Consider the following 21,238-nt stretch of genomic DNA (forward strand, 5'->3'; position numbering starts at 1 on the left):
CAAGAGATATGTAATATCTTTTACATACAAGAGATATGTAATATCTTTTACATACAAGAGATATGTAACACCTAGGTGTTACATATCTTTTAGGTGTTACATACAAAAACACTTTAGGTGTTACATATCTTTTAGGTGTTACATACAAAAGATATGTTACATACAAAAATATGTAACACCTAAAATATTATTGAGAGAAAATTAAGAAGACATAAATAAATGAAGGGATATGCCATGTTCATTGGCTAGAAAATTCCTTATTATAAAAATATTTTCCCCAAATTGATCGATGGTTTAAAAGCAATTACAGTCAAAAAATCCAAAAACGTTTTTATTTTTACTGACAAATTGATTCTGTAATTTAAGTGGAGAGGCAAAGCACCAGGAATAGCCAAGATACTCTTGGAGAAGAGCAAGATCAGTGGATTTTGCTCACAAAAATATCACTCTGTATTAAAAGTCACAGTAATTAAAATAACATGTTACTGGTGCAAGGATAGACAAACCAATAGAACAGATTAGACAGCCCAGGAAAAGACATATGACAAATACAGCACTGCAGAGGGGCTGGGAAAGGAAGATGTTTCTAATCAGTGATAGCAAACAATTAGATATTCATGTAACAAAAAAGAAGAAAATTTGACCTCCATCTCACTCCAAAAGTGGAAATCAAGTCTAGGTAGATTGAAAATCTAAATGTGGGCCGGGCGCGGTGGCTCACGCCTGTAATCCCAGCACTTTGGGAGGCCGAGGCGGGCAGATCACGAGGTCAGGAGATCGAGACCATCCTGGCTAACATGGTGAAACCCCGTCTCTACTAAAAATACAAAAAATTAGGCGGGCGAGGTGGCAGGCGCCTGTAGTCCCAGCTACTCGGGAGGCTGAGGCAGGAGAATGGCGTGAACCCCAGGGGGCGGAGCCTGCAGTGAGCCGAGATCGCGCCACTGCACTCCAGCCTGGGTGAAAGAGCGAGACTCCGTCTCAAAAAAAAAAAAAGAAAATCTAAATGTGAAAGGTAAAACAATAAAACTTCTTAGCAATAAATAATCTTAACATTATAGTAGGGAAAGATTTATTTAGTTGGATACAAAAAAAGCGGTCATGTTTTAAAAATGGATAAATGGCCGGGCGCAGTGGTTCATGCCTGTAATCCCAGCACTTTGGGAGACCAAGGTGGGCAGATTGCCCCAGCTCAGGAGTTTGAGACCAGCATGGCCAACATGGTGAAACCCTGACCCTACTAAAAATACAAAAAATTAGCTGGGCATGATAGTGCATGCCTGTAGTCTCAGCTACTTGGGAGGCTGAGGCAGGAGAATCACTTGAGTCTGGGGGGCGGAGGTTGCAGTGAGCCGAGACTGAGCCACTTCACTTTAGCCTGGGTGACAGAGCGAGGCTCTGTCTCCTAAATAAATAAATAAATTAATTAATTAATTTAATTTAATGGATAAATTTGATTATATTAAGATGAAGAATTTCTGTTCTTCCAAAAAACACCATTAAGAGTGTAAAAAAAGGCAAGCTTCAAGTGGGCGCAGATGTTTAATACAGAAATCAACCAAGATCTTATATGCAGAATATATAAAGAACACTCTGAAATCATTAAGAAAAATGAGCAAGAAACTTGAACAGGCATTTCACAAAAGAGGATATCCAAGAGGCAACCAAACATATAAGAAGGGCCAGGTGCAGTGACTCACACCTGTTTTCCCAGCACTTTGGGAGCCCGAGGCAGGAAGATTGCTTGAAGGCAGCCTGGGTAACATAATGAGACCCTGTCTCTACAAAGATAAAAAAATAAGTTAATTGGGCTTGGTGGCATGTGCCTATAGTCCCTGCTACCTGGGACACTAAGGCGGGAGGATCACTTGAACCCAGGAGTTCGAAACTGCAGTGAGCTATGATCCTGCCACTGCACTCCAACCCGGCCAACAGAGGCTGTCTTTAAAAATATGTACATATGAGAAGTTGCTTAGCTTCGTTAGTAACTAAAGAAGTGCAGATTACAATCATAGTGAGTTGCCTCTACCCACCCATCAGAATCATTAATATGTTGATGAGAATATGGAACCATAGGAACTCTCATACTCTTTACTAAGAGAGTATACCCACTTTGTAAAACAGTTTGGCATAATGAATTTACTAGATTGTGCTAAGGGTGCAATGTATGTTCACCAAAACATAAGAATGTTTATAATAGCATAATTCATAATAGCAAAAATAGACCTAAATGTCTACCTACAAGAGACTGGATAAGTTATGGTATATTTGTGTCATAATTTGATTTCTGTTCAATGAAAATAACTACAGCTACTAATAAACAACATGGCTAAATCACGTAAACACAATTTTGAATGTAAGAATCCAGACACAAAAGAATGCATACATATTATGTAATTTCATTTATATGAAGATTAAAAAGCAGACAAAACAAAACTTTGTGGATGTCTGCTTTGTAGCAAAACTAAAGAAAACCATACAATTCAAGGCAATGGCCTGTTTGGTGGGGGAAGGATAGAATATTGATTGGGAGGTTCTGTCAGCGTTTTGTTTCTCAACCTGGATGGTGGTTATATGGGTGTTCACTTTATTAAAATTCTTTCGGCTGGGCATTGTGATATTTTTATTGTTGTTTGGTTTTTTGTTTTTTTTTTTTTTTTTTTGCAGTTTTCTCTCTGTGTTACTGCTCACGGTAAAAAATTTTAAAAGAAAGCCAACAGAACTATTAGTAAAGAAATAGTGGATATCTTTATGTGGGCAGGAAAAAAGAAGTGATATTCTGGTCATGGTAATTTTCAGATGTTTTCCTCTGACCTATTTGGTGAAATAGAGAATGTATTCATTAGACTCATCACAAAAGTTCTTGAGGAAGAAAGGGTGCTTGACAATAAGGGGAAAAGGTTTACGAGTGAGGTGGGGACTTCAAAAGAAAATATATGGAAATTCAAAAAGAAAGGAATATGCTACAGAAATGATCAGAGACAAATTAATTAAATCCCATGGAGGTCAGGCAAAGACACTGGATGTGTTCTGAGAAAATAACATATACTAAATCCTAGTAGGCAATTGGTGCCTAAGCAAAAATATGCTGGTAAACTCTCTGGGACTGAGAGTGGAGTACTGACTGAGAAACTTGGCAAAGCTTTGGAAGAACATAAGAAACATGATTTGAACCGTGATCTCCAAAGCAGCTGAATGTCTTCCAAGAGATACGCAAGACAGTACCATCTGTGATGTTTGTTAAGAAAATATTACAGCTTCTGTTTATTTTGTTTACTATGAGTGCATTTATTTTATAGCCTCTGATATTTTTATATGTTCCTTTTAATGCACAAACTATATTTATATAGAACAACATATGTTTAATTATTAATTCATTCAACAAATATTAAAGGACTACTCTGGGCTAGATATGGTTCTAGATACCAAAGGTGCAGTGGAGAATAAGATAGACAAATATTTGCTCTCATGGAGCTTACATTCTAGTTGACATTCTAGTCAAATACATTGTATAAGGATAGGTAGTAACATGTGCTGTAAAAAATAAAACGAGACAGAGAATGATGGGGAAGGGGCTCATTTGTATCAGCAGAATGGGGAAAGCCTCTCTGAGGAGGTCATAGCAGAGCAGAAACCAAACGAATAGCTGAGGGAGCCAGCCAGGGGAATATCTGAGAGAGCTTCATGTAAGACCGAGACAGTGTGCAGTGAATGGAGGGCGAAAAGGTGGAAATGACAGGTCGGGGGCCAGTCAGGGCTCTGCAACCAGTGGTATAACAAGGCCAGAGGAATGGGCTGATAGGAGCAGTCCAGGTAACAAGAAAGTATAGATAACAAGCTGCAGAGAATTTAAAAATAAAACCAACTAAAAGTTGGTCTGTGTCTTCTTATCATGTGCCTGTAATTCTAAACAACATCAGTGATACTCATCCCCAAAGGGATGGCTCCTCCATACAGTAGAATTTCAGTTAATTAATGTAAAAGAAAAGTGGGAAGTAGAAAAATTATCATTAGGCACACACTGCTGTAATCACGGTTGCAGATAAGATCCAGCAATGGCTGCTAAAATTAGTGGGAAAACCTTTGAGGAGACACAGGATTCCCATAATCTCAAAACATCTCCCCCAAGATGTTTTGTAATTGCAAAGGGAAATATGGTAACTTTAAGGGAAGAAATCCAGCAGAAACCTTAACCAAGTGATCAAGGTCAGTGTTCTCCATAATAAGATATATTGACATCATAAACTCCCTGGTATACACTAAAGACATGATATCTTTTCTGGGATACTTTTGCCAAAAATGCAAAAATGAGATGCCTGAGGAACATTCAAGAAAATAATTGATGAGTAGTCTTCAAAAGCATCAAAGTCATGAAAGAGAAGGGCAGATTGAGGAACTATCTATCACATATTGGAGGAGACTAAAGAGAAATAATAACTAAATGCAATGTGGGATCCTGGATGGGATCCTGAAACAAAAAGAGCATTTGTGAGAAACATAGTTTATTTACTAATAACGTACTATTGTTATTTTCCTGGTTCAGATAATTGTACTAATGGCTATATAGGATGTTAACATTAGGAGAACCTTGGTGAGGGGAGTGAGAATTCTCTGTAATATTTATGCTTTTCTATAAATATAAACCTCATTCCCAATAAAGACAATAATTTTTTTTAAGTTTTATAGTACTCTTTCCCGCCATAGTAAACCATTACCATTGTCCCCCCGCCAACCCCCCGGTATACCCCTGCTTAGGAGTTTGTATTTTATTCTAAGTGTGATAGAAATTCTTTGAAGATTTGAGAGCAGAGGAGTGATATGATTTGATTTTTATTAACTATATTGTGGTTGTTTTTTTAACATTTATATTTTCATTACATGGGTGTACAATCCAAATGATTTGGAGACTATTAGATGAAGGAATGATATGAGAAAATTATTTCACTAAGAGAAAAATCTAATGACTTCTTTAATAGATGAGGAATTATTACACAAACAATCCCATGGTCTTAATGAGAAGATGTGCTACAGTTACAATATGAGCGGATTTTAGTCAGGAATAAGCAAATCTGTATTAAGGTTTGTTGAAACTGGAATTTCTTCCTTAGGGGTTGTGTGATCACTCTGCAATTTGATTTAGAAAAAGTCTTGTCTACAAGGTAGTTTCTCAGAATCACTTTCAATTCTTTGATTTTATATTACTCTTGTCCCTTCTTTTTGAATTTTATTTTTTACATTATGTATATAAATTGATTTGCTTAAAAAATAAAACCTTGCATAATCATCTTAGTGTTCATGAAGTTGAACATAACGTCAGCCAACAGGTCTCAACTAGCAGCCTGTGGTCAGAATGTAGCCCACATACATGTTCTAGCATACTGTGTTTGTTTGGGCTTCATGGTGCTTTAAAAGAGTTGGAGTCAGTACTTTAAAATCAGAGGTTTAAAATAATAATCCACATTTTTATCTTTTGAAAAACTGAAAGATCTAGCAACATTGGGCCTACATTCTCACAAGGCAACAATTGAGTTGCATTGGTGTGGCCTCCCTTGGGAAGCCTCCCTTAGATGAGGCATGTTCTTCCCAGAGACGCCAGAGGTTCCCCATAGATGGTTTGTTTATATTGTAAGAACCCAGACTGCTTCATTTATATCCTATACCTGGCCCCTATAGGCATTTACGTTTGCACGTCTGCATAGACCATGAACCTTCATAATATCCTCTTTTCTTCACCTTTGTAGGAATCCCCCATCCCAGAAGACAAAGACCGCAGATTTGTCTTCTCTTACTTTCTAGCTACCGACATGATCAGTATCTTTGAGCCTCCTGTTCGCAATTCTGGTATCATTGGGGGCAAGTACCTTCGCAGGACTAAAGTTGTTAAACCATACTCTACAGTGGACAACCCTATCTACTATGGCCCCAGTGACTTCTTCATTGGTGCTGTGATTGAGGGTAGGTCTAAACACAGTCCAGAATTTCCTACTGGCTGCCTGAATGAGTTCTTAATTGGAATTTAATTCATTTAACCTTGTAAGAGGCAATTAGATTGTATTGCAACTGAGATAAAGCTACTATCCTTGTATATATGGTATAATGTGTTAATCACCTTCCTAATCAATTAAACTCTAAGTTGATTGCATTTGTTGGCTACAGATGTCGACAATAAGTTTTGTAAATACTGAGCAAACGACTGCATATTAGTATGTTGTTTAAAGAAAGCTCATTAGTTTCTGTCATAAATGCATACCCGTAAATTTATCATTGGAGGGTTAATACTATTTTACTCCTGATTGCGTGAGAGAACATCACCAAGCTAAGTGTGTTGCTACCTTCTCTCCAGTGTTTGGTCACCGGTTCATCATCCTTGATACAGACGAGTATGTTTTGAAATACATGGAAAGCAATGCTGCCCAGTCTTCACCAGAAGCACTCGCATCAATTCAGAACCATGTCCGAAAGCGAGAAGCACCTGCTCCAGAATCAGAAAGGTGTGTGTTTGATTGCTAGGGTTTGGCACACTCAAGATATTTAGGAAGTAATTCTTGAGAAAACGAATGAGTAATCACATTTTAGATTTTCCAATTTCTCTCACCAGGTGGGAATTATTAGATATAAACAGAAGGTTCCCTGTGTCAATGTAATAACTAGTAACTTAGAACTTTTTCAACTTCATTTATTTAGCAAATACAGTTGACCCTTGAACAATGTGGGACTTAGGGGTACCAGCTTCCCTCCACAGGTGAAAATTCATGTATAACTTTTGACACCCCAAAACTTAACTACTAATAGCCTACTGTAAGCCTTACTGATAACATAAACAGTTGATTAACACATATTTTCTGTCGTGTGTATTGCATCCTGTATTCTTACAATACAGTAAGCTAGAGAAAATAAAATTAGGGAAATCATAAGAAACAGAAAATTATTTACTATTCATTAAGTGGAAGTGGATCATCTTAGAGGTCTTCATCCTCATCTTCGTGTTGAGTAGGCTGAGAAGGATGGATTGGTTTTGCTGTCTAAAGGGTGGCAAAGCAGAAGAAAATCCAGGTTTTAGTGGGCCTGTGCAATGCAAATTCTTGTCGTTCAAGGGTCAGCTATAATTATTAAATGCCTATTATGTGTCAGAGACTATCACCAGGCCCTTGGACTTTTATCAGTAAACAAAATAGACAAGAAGTTGCTACCCACATTGAGTTGACCTTCCAAGCAGCAGGATATAGACAATAATACAAATAAATTATACAGTATATTGGGTGATGAATGCTGTAAAAATTGGAGCAAATTAAGAGTAATAAGTGTTTCTGGAGAGTGGCAGTAGGTTGTGAAGGTAGGTCAGGGTAGGTGGTTGTACCTTGAGGTGACATTGAACAAACACTTGAGGCGAGTTAGCTGGTTGGATTTCTGGAGGAAGTGCTTTTCAGGAAGAGGAAATGGTGCATGCAAAGGCCCTAAATACTAGCATATTTTACTTAAAGTACTCAAGGAACATTGGGAAGAAGTAGGCCAGTGAGGGTGGCTGAAATGGAGTGAGTGAGAGGAAGAGGAGTAAGAGATGGAATTAGAAAATTAACAATGGGCTAGATTGTGTAGGACTTACTAGTTCTTTGGAAAGGTGCTGGCTTTTTTCTCTGAATGAAATGAGCCATTGGGAGCAGGGGCATCTGAATAGAGGAGTAGCAAGATTTGACATATATTTTAAAAGAACTATCCTGGCTCTTGTGTTGAAAATAGATTAGGAGAGAGATTAGTTAAGAGACTTGCAGTATTCCAGGCAAGAGACGATGATGTCTGGGCCCAGGATGGTGGTATCAGTGGAGGTGGGGAGAAGTGGTCTGATTTGGATATATTTTGAAGGTAGCACCAATTGGACTTCAGACAGATTTTCTAGGGGATGTGAGGGGAAGAGAATAGTTAAGGATGACTCCAAGATGTTTGGCCTGAGCAACTGGAAGGAAGAAATTGTGATCACCTGAGATGGGGAAGATGTGGGATGTGGATAGAGCAGTTGCCTTCTTTGTTGGTTGGGGTGGGGATTTCAGTTCTGGATATATCGTATATTAGGTTTAAGACAGCGAAGTAGAGAGCATATAGTCTGTTGGATATGTAAATCTGGAGTTTGAGTGAGAGGTCTGGGCTGGCGATGAGTTGTTGGCATATAGTGGTATTTTAGGCTGTGAGACTGCATGATCTTTCTCTCTCTCTCTGTCGACAGGATGTCGCTCTGTACCCAGGCTGGCATGCAATGCCGATAGTGGAATAAGAGCTCACTGCAGCCTCAAACTCCTGACATCCTCCCACTTCAGCTTCCCAAGTAGCTGGAACTACAGGTGCACGCCACTATTCCTAGCTAATTTTTAAATTTTCAGTAGAGACAGGGGTCTCAGTTTGTTGCCCAGAACTCCTGGGCTCAGGTGATTCTACCTCCTTGGCCTCCCAAAGTGCTAGGATTACAGGCGTGAGCCATTGCTCCTGGCCTGGATGAAATCTCTGAAGGAGTTAGTGTAGCTAAAGAAAAGAATGGCTCTGAGAACTAAGCTCTGGGGTCCACCAATACTTAACAGTTAGGGAGACTGAAAAGGAAAACCACTAAAGCAGGAAAAAAATGTGGTATCCTGGATGCCAAATGAAGGGGTAGCGTAGGACTCTAAAAGATAACATGCAAAACAATTCTAATAATCAAAGGGAAAATGTACAATTGTTCTGTGCCCTTTAAAAATTTTTGTCACTGCCAGGCGCGGTGGCTCATGCCTGTAATCCCAGCACTTTGGGAGGCCGAGGTGGGCGGATCATGAGGTCAGGAGTTCAAGACCAGCCTGACCAACATGGTGAAACCACGTCTCTGCTAAAAATACAAAAAAATTAGCTAGGCGTGGTGGTGTGCACCTGTAATCCCAGCTACTCAGGAGGCTGAGGCAGGAGAATCACTTGAACCCAGGAGGCGTAGGTTGCAGTGAGCCAAGATTGCGCCACTGCACTCCAGCCTGGGCGACAGAGCAAGGCTCCCCCCCAAAAAAAAAAAAAAAAAAAAAAATTGTCACAACATTAAAAACTTTGATGGTTATAAATGTATAAGGACATGAAAAAATAGTAAAGCTAATTTTTACTTAGCACATTGTAATTTAAAACATTGATAACATTAAGAATTAAAGTGTTTTATTTCTTTATAAAAACTTTATCAAAAGTGGTTTGAGCAGCACTTGCCTACTTCTCATTGTATAACTTATGATGCAGACTGAACATCTGTTCTATGCCTTGGTGAATTGTCATATTCCTGTTTAAGATTGGATCAACTTTCAACATTTTATGATTTTTGCTTTCAGTGTTATAAAATATGTCTTAGACTTCCTTTAATGAAAATGAGATATCTCTGAGAGTTCTTTTAATGTGAAGCATTTTACAGGCATCTGGGATATCTTCATTGTTTTCATTACAGCCACTTTTCTCATTTATGTTGATAGGTTTGCCTTCACCAGTTTCCACTGGCTGCACATCCAGAGTCTCTTGAAAGGCAGCTGTGTCGACATTCCTACAGTCAGCTTTCTCTTCTGTAACTCCATTTATATTTGACTTGAATTCACTTCTTGCATCTTTGCTGTACTTTCATCCTTATTGACCAATTCTCTCTTTTGATTTTCCATGTTTGTAAAATACAGTTTGTGTATCACTGAGAGACAAGGAGGCAACATAGCTACACACTTTACTGTCTGCGTGAACTATAAAACAAATATACAGTGACTAGTCACCAACAGACTTTGAAAGAAGTGATGTAATTGTCACTGATTGTGATATGCATTTGTTTAATTACATTGTGGTTAGTGGACTAAAGTCCTGACAGATAAGTTTGTACTTTATGCAATTACTCATAGTTAATAACTGTGTTAACTGAAATTTGAACCATGTTGTTGGGGGAATGGGTTATTTTACTAAATGGTGGTAATCGCAATTCATGCGTCTTGGAACTGTGCAAACTGAGAAATGCCTTCGTATCAAGGAAGACAGACTTGATGGAGGACAGGTGAGCTTCAAATTTAGGGCTCAGCCAGGGAGAGTTACTGGCTTTTCCCAAGAAAGAATTCCAGGGAGAGCTGGTGCTGTTAAACGGCAACTGTTTTTAAGCAACAGTGTGCAGCAGCAGCTGAGGTTCTGCTCCTTGTAGAGTAGGGATACCCCATAGGCATTGTGCCCAGAATTGTAGCTCAAAGGCAGTTCTGCACTCATATTATGCAGACATTTCCAGGAAAAGGGTGGTAACTTCCAGGTGTTCGCGTCGTTGCTGTGGAAAGGGGTGGTTACTTCCGGATGTTGTCATGGCAACGGTAAACTGATATGGCGCACTTGTGGGCATGCCTTATGGAAGGCTGCCTCTGCCTCAGACCTATTTTAGCCAGTCCTCAATTTGGTCCTGTGTCCGAGCCGAGCCTCTAGAGTCGAGTCCCACTTCCTACCTCAGAATGATTCATTATGTCAAATGGGGATTTAGCAATATTAAGGGAATTGGGGACCTTGGAGTCCTTAATGAGGAGTTTCAGTGGAATGGGAAGACGGGGAAAACCTGATGGCAGTAGATTTAAGAGAGAATGGGAGAGAGGAATTCTGGATCAGAGTGGAGAGACTACTCTTTTGGGGAGGTTTGGTGCAAAGGACAACAGAGAAATGGGGCAGCAGCTGGCAGAGAAAGTGAAGTCAGGAGAAGGTTTCGTTTTATTTTGTTTTTGCTTTTGTTTTAACATAGAAGAAATAGCATGTTTGTATGTTAATGGGAATGATTCCATAGAGAGGAAAACATTGATAAGTGTGTGAGAGAGCGGGGAGAATTTCTGGAGTTTGTGAGAGGATGGGGTTTAGTATGAGAGGAGGAATTGGCTTCAGATAGAAGCACCAAGCATTCACCTAGGGCAGTATTTCTCAAACTTTCGGGTCTCGAGACACCTTTATACCCTTAAAAATTATTGAGGGCCCCAAAGAGTTTTTATGTGTTTATATCTATTGCTATTTAGCATATTAGAAATTGTATCTGAAAAATTTTCAAATATTAATTTATTTTGAAAACAATAAACCCATTTCATGTCAACACAAATAACATAATTTTGTGAAAAAAACTATTTTTACAAACAAAAAAAATTTAGTGAGAAGAGTGATATTGCTTTACATTTTTGCAAACCTCTTAATGTCTGACTTACTTAGTAATAGAAGATGACTGGATTTTCATGTGCTTTTGTGTTCTGCCTGCTGTGATAGCCTGTGTTGTGTGACCTTTGGAAAACTCCATTGTGCACTTGTGGGAAAACAAGAGTAAAAAGACAAATAATGACTAAGTATTATCACAAGAATAATTTTGACTTCACAGACCCCTGAAGGGTCTTGGGAACCTCCACGGGTCCTGGGACTACTCTTTAAAACCTTGATCTAGGGCAGCAGGCAAAAGGCAGCATATGTGGGTTCAGATTCTGGTAGGTGGGTAGATATTGGGAGGCCTTTGTGATTGTTTCGTGATAGTAGTGCAGTAGAAAGAGTGAGGATAGAGGGAGATGTTGGAGGTTTCAAGAGAGAGGAGAAGTTATGAAATGCTCTATTTTATTGAATATATAAATATCAATAAAATGAATATAAAATAAAATTTAAAACAACATATTTTAGCTACTACTAAGAAAGAAAAAATTGCCAAATATAATCCATATCATTAATTGAAAATGCATGTTAATTCCAGAGATGTTAAAATGTAAAAAAAAAAAAAAATTGTCTCATTTCATGGACACATCTTTAAAAAAAAAAAGCCTCAGGACTTAAACAAATATGACAGCTGTCCAGGAAAGTGGAGGCTGAATGGACTAGAGAAGCATAGTTTGGTGGTTGGACAGCATTAAAGGCCCACTTCATATTCATAGTCATATATTTAATTCAAGTACTTCCCGAAAGTTTGTTTCTGTAATTGTCCCTTGTTTATGCAAATACCAGCAGACACTGGAAAGCTTCTTGCTTCAGCATACCACTAATTAAATCATCTTTAAAATTTTTTTAAATTTAGTAATTTAAGTTTTTAAAAATGTAGTAATGAGGAAAAGATACCACTGTGACTCTTAGACTATGATATCAGTAAAAATAAGGAGAAATTCAAATTTTAGGTTGCCATATGGATATGGTTTGTTTGGCCGCACCAAGCCTTGTGTTGAAATCTGATCCCCAGTGTTGGAGATGGGCCTCATGGAAGGTGTCTGGATCCTGAGGGCAGATCCATCATAAATGGCTTGGTGCCATTCTCATAGGAATGAGTTCTCACTTGTAGTTCCCATGAGAACTGTTGTGGAAAAGAGCCTGGCACCACCTACTCTCTCTCTCTTGCCTCTTCTCTTATCATGTGATCTCTGCACATGTCTGCTCCCCTTCCCCTTCCACCATGAAGGGAAGCAGCCTGACATTTTCACTAGAAGCAAATGTTGGTACCATGTTCCTTATACAGTCTGCAGAACTCTGAGCCAAATAAGCCTCTGTTTTTTTTTAAATAAATTACCAGCCTCAGTTATTTCATAGCAACACAAATGGACTACGATATGGGTTAAGAGATCCATTGCCATCCTCATTTTGATCCTCACCCCCGCCCTTCTTCTCTTGTGATGGGTCAGAGAGATGAGTTAGGAAAAACACATGGAGACGATACAAATCCACTGTCGCGTCTTCTGTTTCTCTTAGCTATTCTGCATTTAGCTCCTGACTCACCCATCTGATAAAGAATCCTGCTCTAAGGAAATGCAGTTATAAATATATTTTGCCACTCATTGCAAAGAGTCATGAAAGGGGATCATGAGTACTTGTCAGACCAGTACTTTTTATGTCAATTGTCAGTTCTAAGATGATGAAATTTGGAGTTGGCCATTTGCTTTCTCTGAGCCAGAAAATTAGAATAATGCACAGGTAACTGAGTATTAACTTCCTCTTCAAGTTCTTAAATACTCTTTGGGTTTGGGGTCCTCCACTGCAGTATTTTGAACTCAGACTTAAGGACAGCAAATGCACACACTTATTAACCCACCCTCCACAGGAAATCCACATGTGTGAATAGCATAGATACATACACACACTTGTTCATATGTATTATTCTTGTTCCATTAACATGCCCATTTGTACACTTCAGCTTCAAGAGGCCCCTACTCACTTACTCAGTTACCTTTTTAATCCTTTTCTTTTTCACTTCTAGCTACTTTTCCCATGAGAATTTTCCAAATGTTCTCATTTCCTTTTCCATTTTCTTTAAGGAAATGGAAGTAATTGGTTTCAAATATGAGATCAAATGATCCAATGTGGGCTTCATCAGTTTTCTCACCCTTTATCTTAGAATGTTTCTCTACTATCACTCTTCTTCTCTTTACCTTCTTTTGTCAGAGATAAGTAACTCCTCCTATTTCTTCACATCTAATTCTTCTATTTTGTGTCTGTAACCACTTCCCTCCTGACGGCTCCAGAATCTTTTTGACTTTTTTTAATGACTGCTTCATAAATTGCTTTCTTGAAGGTCATTGATTGTTTCCAAGTATAATGGACTCTTCTCATTTAGTCATTAATTCAACAGATATTTGAGCTTATACCATATACCAAACTTTATATTAAATGCTTAGGCAATTATATGAGAGAATAGGGAGCTCGTAATCTAGAGAAGGGTTGGCATTTTTTTTTTTTTTTTTTTTTTTTTTTTTAGTGAAGGGACAGGTAGTAAATTGTTTAGGCTTTGTGGGTCAGCCATACCTTCTTTGGCATGACTACTCAACTCTACCCTTACGGCGTGAAAGCAGCCATAGACAATACATAAATGAATAAGAGTGGCTGTATTTCAATAAAATTTTATGTATAAAAAATAGGCAGCAGGTTGGCTTTGGCCTGGGTGTCATAGTTTGCTGACCCCTTGGTCTAGTCTTTATTTTTTCTGATCTACATATAATATTGATTATTCTTTATCACCCCTCTTTTGAAATCCTCTCTTGAGTTCTGGAAATTCAAAGTTTCTGGTAGTCCTACCTCTCTTAAAGCCTATTGTGTGTGTCTTTCCTACTTCTGTCTACTAGGTTGGCATTTCTCAAGGTCCTGTTTTTGGTCCTCTTGCTTGCCTTCTCTATACTTTCTTGACATTGCAGTATCTGAATTGCTCTCCGTTCTGCTGAATCTATTTTCAACATGTCTGTCCATCTGAGCCACCAGCATCTCTCACTTTGTACAACTAAAAATGAAGCCATTGTCATTTTCATCTTTCTAGCACACCTGCTCTTCCTTATTCCTTCTTTTTGCTTATCTGTCTCATTTTCTAAGTGGAGGACTTTGCCAGGATGCTCATAGCAAAATATTCTAAGAGCACACAGAAAACTGTGACATCCCTCTTACCTCTGGAAGATTAGCCACTCTATAAAACATGTTCACTTTTATGGAAGTTAAGGAAGGTCATTGGAGGGCTTGGCACAGAGTCTTCACCCAGCATGTTAGGACCTCCAGCCACCTCTCAGTTGGCAGTCCCTGTTGGGCATAGCCAGCTGGTCCCTCTGTTTTCTTGTTGACCCATGTGAGCAAACCTTGCCCTGTAACTTGCAGCTCTTTTCCAGAATGTGCCCTGACTTGGGCTTTGGCAATAAAGTAGGGGCTGTAACTTTAACTAGCTCTTCCTTAAACAGTACCACCTGTTGTCATCTATCTGTGAATTTACTCCATCTTGCTCAAAGGCAGCAGATGCCATGAGTGTTCTTCCTGCTGTATAAAGGGGAATGGGAATCTGGCTTCTTTGGGAAAGGGAGAGTTATTGTCTCTTTCCCCAAATGATTGGATGATCACATTTTAACTTTATATGTTTCATGGCTCTAGTTCTTGGAAACACATAGAAGATTGAGGCTTGACTGCTTTCTGCCACTAAAATAGCTCCCTGGTGGTCATCATAATTTAGTATATATGATTTGAATTACATTCATCAGATAAACATATTCTGCTTCTAATAATTAATAATGCCAGAGAGCATTTAGATATTGGGGATTATTACAACAATTTTTATTGTTCTTGGCTTACTACAAAAGTAACACATGACCAGAATTTGAAAATTTAGGGAATAAAAATCTAGGTAATACAAACGGAAATAAACAAAAATTTTTGAAAATCTTATAACTCAGAGATAACTACTTCTAATATTTTGTTTTTAAAGATGCATATAAAGTGGAAAATTCTGTAATACTATTTTGCTTTTTTCACTCGATAGTCTATCATGAACCCTTGTGAAATGAAATATTTTAAGACACAGATATGAAGGGACCAAGGAAAAGCTTTGCTCCTACCCCATCTTTCATGTACCTACTTCTTACCCTCCACTCCCCATAGGTAACTACCTCTTTCATTGATTTTTTTGAATATCTTTTCAGAGTTTCTTTAAATAATATAAGCAACTTTAAGTATATACTCTTATTCCCCCACAACTTTTATAACACAAGGTAACACTCTATACATACTTTTATGTCTTGAGTTTCTCACTAAAAATGTCTTTATACTGTTTCTGCAGCGTTGTCAGTGGCTACAGTATTATTCTGTTGCTTTATTGTAGTGTAAATTATTTAATTCCCTATTTTTGGACATTTAGGCTATCTCAAAACAATCTTATAGTTGTATCTTTGCATACAACCCATGATTATTTCCTTAGGATAAATTATTTGAGATTATTTGCTGGACTTTTGCTTCATGTTTCCAAATTTTTCCTGAAAGGTTATTCCACTTTATACCTTCCCCAGCAAGACTTGCCAGCAGATAAAAGAGGGAAATAAGTTAAAAAGAGGTGATTTGCAACAGTGAACTTTAAAAATATTATACACAAGAAAAATAAATACAGAAAAGCAATGGTAGATTGATAGTTTTCAAGTTATGGAAGGAGAGGAATTCAGTGAGAGGTGACTGGGCATAATTCAGAGAATATGTTGGAACTGGAGTGGGATGTGAGTGCTAGTCTTGCCACTGACATGGGATCTGGGATCAGTCACTCGGGTCTTCAAGTGTGTTTTCTCATCACTGAAAGAGGGAAGAATGCTTACTGAGTTTATTTGGCCCATTTTGTTCTAAAAGGATTTATGAAGATGAAATATGAGAGAATCTTTCAGCTCAAAAATTTTTAATTTTATAACTGTACCTTCATGTTCAGAGGAAATAAAAATTGAGCCTCTACTTATTGTGGTTGTTTTTTGAAGGGTTAGACCTCTCTCTTCCCAACACCCTGTGTTACTATTCTCTCTTAATTTCAGTAAATGCTAAGCCCAAACTTCTCACTCTACCTCACAGAGCAATCTCTTAGCTTCCATAGATAACCTTTCACAAAATTCAGTGTGAATTGGAGAGGGAATAATATTAAAACTATAAAAGGTTGATTCTTGGCTACAGATCTATATCTATATATTTATATCTATATCTGTCATCTCTCTCTCTATATATATCACTCAGGCATTTAGTTGTAGATGAGGAAACATTAATCTGCAACAGTAGTAAGAGACAATGATGTGATTCCCACAGATACCAAATTTGGCGTGGTGGTGTTATTAGATTTGTCTCCTTGTGGTGCAGTGATTAACAGATGGCAGGAAAGGAGGCTGAGCAAGAAGGGAGGAAATTCAAAAGCTGCCCCCAGTCAGGCCTTCCTGATGTGGAGGTCACAGCCCTGTGGGCAAGTGTCCAGTTATTGGTCAGCTCAATCTCAAAGCTATGATTAGAAGCTTCCCTGATTTCATCAAGTAAGAACTTTGGTCACTGAGATGAGATTGATCAAGAATAAATACCATGTGCAGTCATTTCCTTCCTTTCTCTACAGCAAGCAAACTGAAAAGGATCCAGGCGTGCAGGAATTGGAAGGATTAATAGACACAATTCAGAAGGAACTGAAAGATCACTCATGCAAAGACAACATTCGTGAGGCATTTCAAATTTATGACAAGGAAGCTTCAGGATATGTGGACAGAGACATGTTCTTTAAAATCTGTGAATCGCTTAACGTCCCAGTGGATGACTCCTTGGTTAAGGAGGTCAGTATGAATTACTCTTCTGAGTTGATTGCAGAGGCTAAGCACTGATCATTCTTTCCTAAAGGCAATTGTATGTGTATTTCGCTATAACTGGGCCAGATTTAGGGTGTTCAGATCAGATCTACTATTCTGTCCTGATTAGGTATTGCCCGTTGATTCTAGCATTGGCATTCTTTTCTAATTGCTGTTGCAGGGCATCTCTGTAAGTGGGCCTGGGGCTGAACAACACAGAGTGGTTAGTAGACCAATATGTCAGGACTGAAGAAGGGCAACAGAGACGATCCAGGAGGGGCAGCTACCAAGGGGAGACTCAAGGATAAGTTGATTGAGCAGACTGGTTGGCAGCCTTTGATACCCTTCACAGCTGATGCCTACACTGGCCCATCAGTAGGGTTAGCATGGAAGAAGGCGTGACCACTGCGGGAGGGCTGTGGCATCTGTCAGTAATGGTAGCATGGCCAGCAGCTGATGGAGAAAGGGCATGGAAGTTTTCTTCCTTGAATTTTCGTAAGTGAGTTGAAGGGGGACTTTCATGCCTTTTCTTCATTATAAACCCTTTAGCCAGGGTTCCCTTGGAAGTCAGAACAAAGTCCCCCTGAGAAATGCCAAGGACTGTGGCTTATTATCATTGAGAAATTCTTACTGATTAAAAATATTGAGGTTCTGTAGGCCTTTTTAAAGATCTTTTAGCCAAAACAGGTGTTCAGAATTTAAGAGTCATTTAGGAAAAGAGTTTGGTTTAGGGCTAGTGACTAGGTTGGAGATGAGGATTTTTCATAGACAGAAACATTAGCAGGGAGTAAGTAGGAGGGCAGATAGAAGAGTATTTGTTCATGTGGACCAAACACACATTTAGCTCCCCAAATTTTAGGTTGACAGCATGCCCAACTTTTGATTTTCAAATTCATACTCTGATGTGGGAACTGACATGGGAGAGAGGGATAGCAGTCATTGGCAAGTGGAGCAGGGAAGTGGGGGTGGGACAGATTTGCACGTCTTATAAAAATAACCACAGAAAATCAGTCTGTTACCAGTCACAGTTGAGTTTCAAGGGACACAGGTTGAGCAGTGGCATAACCAGACCCTTCTGTTAGGCTGTGGTAGCAAGAGCCTGCTATTTAAAAAGTCTTACTCCTCATGAGCTGAGTGGACAGTTTTTTATTTGAGTATAAAAACAACTAAAAGTGCTTTTATAAATATGGATGTTAGTTCTGAAATCTTGGGAAGTGTGGCAGACTGCCACGGTTACTTGAGACATCTCTACGACAATTACCACTGTTACTACTTGAGACCGTCATTACGAGAGTTAACGAAGGAGGATGAAAGCAGAAATGAAAACTTAAAACAAAAGGAACTATTTTAAAGGAAGGGAAAGAAGAGAGCTCCCTGCTTCTAGTGAGCAAAGGCAACCGCCCGAGCCTCTACAGCCCTTCATATTTATTGGGTAGAAAGAGCAGGGATTAATTGATCACAGGTTCACATTATTGCTAACAGGCTTCAGATGTGTCTAATCACAAGAAACACTTGTGCCTGGGTGGTGACTGCCTTCAGCATTCCTTCTGGGCAGCAGACGCAGTTTGTCAGTTTGCCAACATCCTGCTTTCGTGAGAAACAGTTTACTGTTTACTCATATAGCCTCCAGTGGTATACTGAGTTGATCATGACCCTCATTCTTTCGGCCTTCAACAGGGAAGGTCATTTACTCCATCCAGCTTTGGTTTCATTAAGTGTAAGATGGGGATAATGTCTGTCCTACCTGCCAGGTTCACAGGATCATTTCAGAATCAACTTGAGGATAAAAAAATTCTGAACTGATTGACAAAGGCTGGGAATCATTATGTATAAGCGCACTCTGCAGTTGAGCTGACGGAAGCCCTGCAGATCTGTCTCACCTATTCTGTTTGCTCTCTGCAGTTAATCAGGATGTGCTCTCATGGAGAAGGCAAGATTAACTACTATAACTTTGTTCGTGCTTTCTCAAATTGACCTGCTGATGAGAAAATGCAAGACAATTTTTGATATTGGAACTATGCTTTGAAATACACCTTACACTCTTCATAGAGGTATTTACAGAGTTCCTGAAGTTTTATTTCTGTTTTCGTTCTTATTTCACTACTACTGAAGTCAAAACTAAATTGGATCTAATAGGATCTAAGATTGGTGCCTTTTTTAGGGTGATAGGGGTATAGCAATGTCTAATTTTGTGTGTCAAATTGACTTGGCCACAGGGGGCCCAAATATTTCCTTAATTTCTTTTTTAAAAAATGTTTTAAATTTTTTTAGAGATGGAATCTCACTCTGTCATACAGGCTGGAGTGTGGTGGCACTATCCTAGTTCTGTGAAGCCACAGACTCCTGGGCTCAAGTGATCCTCCCACTTCAGCCTCCCCAGTAGCTGGGACAACAGGCTCAAGCCACCATGCCCAGCTAATTTTTAAAATTATTTTGTAGAGACAAGGTCTCACTATGTTGCCTGAACCTGTCTCAAACTCATGAGCTCCAGAAATTCTACCATCTCAGTCTCCAAAAGTGCTGGGATTATAGGCATGAGCCACTGTGCCCAGCCTCAGATATTTCATTATTCTGGGGGTTTCTCTGAAGGTATTTTTGGATGAGATAAACATTTGAATCAGAAGACTAAACAGATAGTCTTCCCTAATGTGGGTGGGCCTCCTCCAATCATTTGAAGACATGAGTGGAATAAAAAGGCTGACCTTTCCCCAGGTAAGAGAATTCCTCCTGCCTGACTGGCTTCAAATTGGAACATCAGCCTTTTCTTGCCTTCAGACACAAATGGACACATCAGCTTTTGGTCTGGAGCCTGCTGGCCTTCAGACTGGACCTAAACCATCAGCTCTCCTAAGTCTTAGGCCTTTGGAATCAGACTGGAATTATACCTTTAGCTCTCCTGGGTCTCCATCTTGCCAATTTACCCTGCAGATCTTGGAACTTGTAAGCCTTCATAATTGTGTGAGCAATTTCTTATAATTCTCTCTCTCTCTTTCTACGTATATATATATTTATATATATATATATACATTCATACACACACACGTTTATATGTATATATATGTGTATATATAGTATGTATATGTGTATATATAGTATTATATACATATATATGTGTACACACATATGTGTATACATATATATGTGTACACATATGTGTGTATACATATATATGTGTACACATATATGTGTATACATACATCCTATTGGTTCTCTTTCTCTGGATAACCCTGACTAATTCAGATGAAGAATGATCAAGAGCAGGAGGAATGTTAGAATTCTCTAGAAGCATCATCTGGGATGTTGGAATCAGTATGCAGTATCGCTGTTGCTGCTAGTCAATGGCCCCACCACTACCCATCTGCCCACACTGACCCTGAGGGAAATATACACCTGTTTTTCAAACTGTGGTTCGAGGCCCATTAGACCTGCATTTAAAAAAAAAAAAAAAAAAAAAAAAAAAGGAATGTAATAGAAAATAGCTGGTATACCTAGCAGGGTATTTTTTCTTTTTTTCTTTTGTTTTGAGTGAGACAGAGGCTTGCTCTGTCACCCAGGCTGGAATGCAGTGGCGTGATCTCAGCTCACTGCAACCTCTGCCTCCCGGGTTCAAGTGATTCGCCTGCCTCAGCCTCCCGAGTAGCTGGGACTACAGGCGTGTGCCACTACACCCAGCTAATTTTTTTTTTTTTTTTTGTATTTTTAGTAGAGACAGGGTTTCACCATGCTGGGCTGAGGTTTCTGTTTCAAATGAGAGTGTATTTACTGGATCATGATGTAAAATGTGGGTTGTAGTAAAAAAAATAAAAATAAAAAGATTTGGCCTGGAACACTTGCTCACACCTGTAATCCCAGCACTTTGGGAGGTGGAGCCGGGTGGGTCACTGGAGGTCAGGAGGTCGAGACCAGGCTGGGCAACATGGTGAATTCCCATCTCTACTAAAAATACAAAAATTAGCCAGGTGTGGTGGCATGTGCCTATAGTCCCAGCCACTCGGGAGGCTTAAATGGGAGAATCACTTGAACCCTGCAGGCAGAGGTTGCAGTGAGCCGAGACCACGCCACTGCACTCCATCCAGCCTGGGTGACAGAGCAAGACTCCATCTCAAAAAAAAAAAAAAAGGTTAGAAAAATACTGCTTTTAGAGAGCCTGGCCTTGAGAGAGGAAGGAAAGACTAGTTGCAGTTACTATTCTCTAGTGA

The 21,238-nt window shown here is 39.1% G+C and overlaps 1 protein-coding gene across 6 annotated transcripts in view; it reads left to right on the forward strand.

The window, feature by feature from the left end:
• EFHC1 (EF-hand domain containing 1) overlaps window positions 1–21,238 on the forward strand; it is a 105,165-nt gene that overhangs the window by 53,780 nt on the left and 30,147 nt on the right. For 3 of the 6 annotated variants that reach the window (XR_009211240.1, XR_009211243.1, XR_009211244.1), the window contains 4 exons: window positions 5,742–5,955; window positions 6,344–6,491; window positions 16,817–17,027; window positions 18,942–19,090. Coding sequence is in view for 1 of the 6 variants with exons in the window: in XM_032141598.2 (XP_031997489.1) it covers window positions 5,742–5,955; window positions 6,344–6,491; window positions 16,817–17,027; window positions 18,942–19,013 (645 nt within the window). In the remaining 5 variants the exon portion in view is untranslated. Of the gene's footprint in view, window positions 1–5,741; window positions 5,956–6,343; window positions 6,492–8,218; window positions 8,334–15,229; window positions 15,345–16,816; window positions 17,028–18,941; window positions 19,178–21,238 lie in introns of those variants that run through there. The other 3 variants (XR_009211241.1, XR_009211242.1, XM_032141598.2) reach the window with 3 other exon arrangements.

The sequence above is a fragment of the Hylobates moloch genome, unplaced genomic scaffold (genome assembly GCF_009828535.3).
Source record: "Hylobates moloch isolate HMO894 unplaced genomic scaffold, HMol_V3 SCAFFOLD_20, whole genome shotgun sequence".
NCBI classification, from domain to species: domain Eukaryota; kingdom Metazoa; phylum Chordata; class Mammalia; order Primates; family Hylobatidae; genus Hylobates; species Hylobates moloch.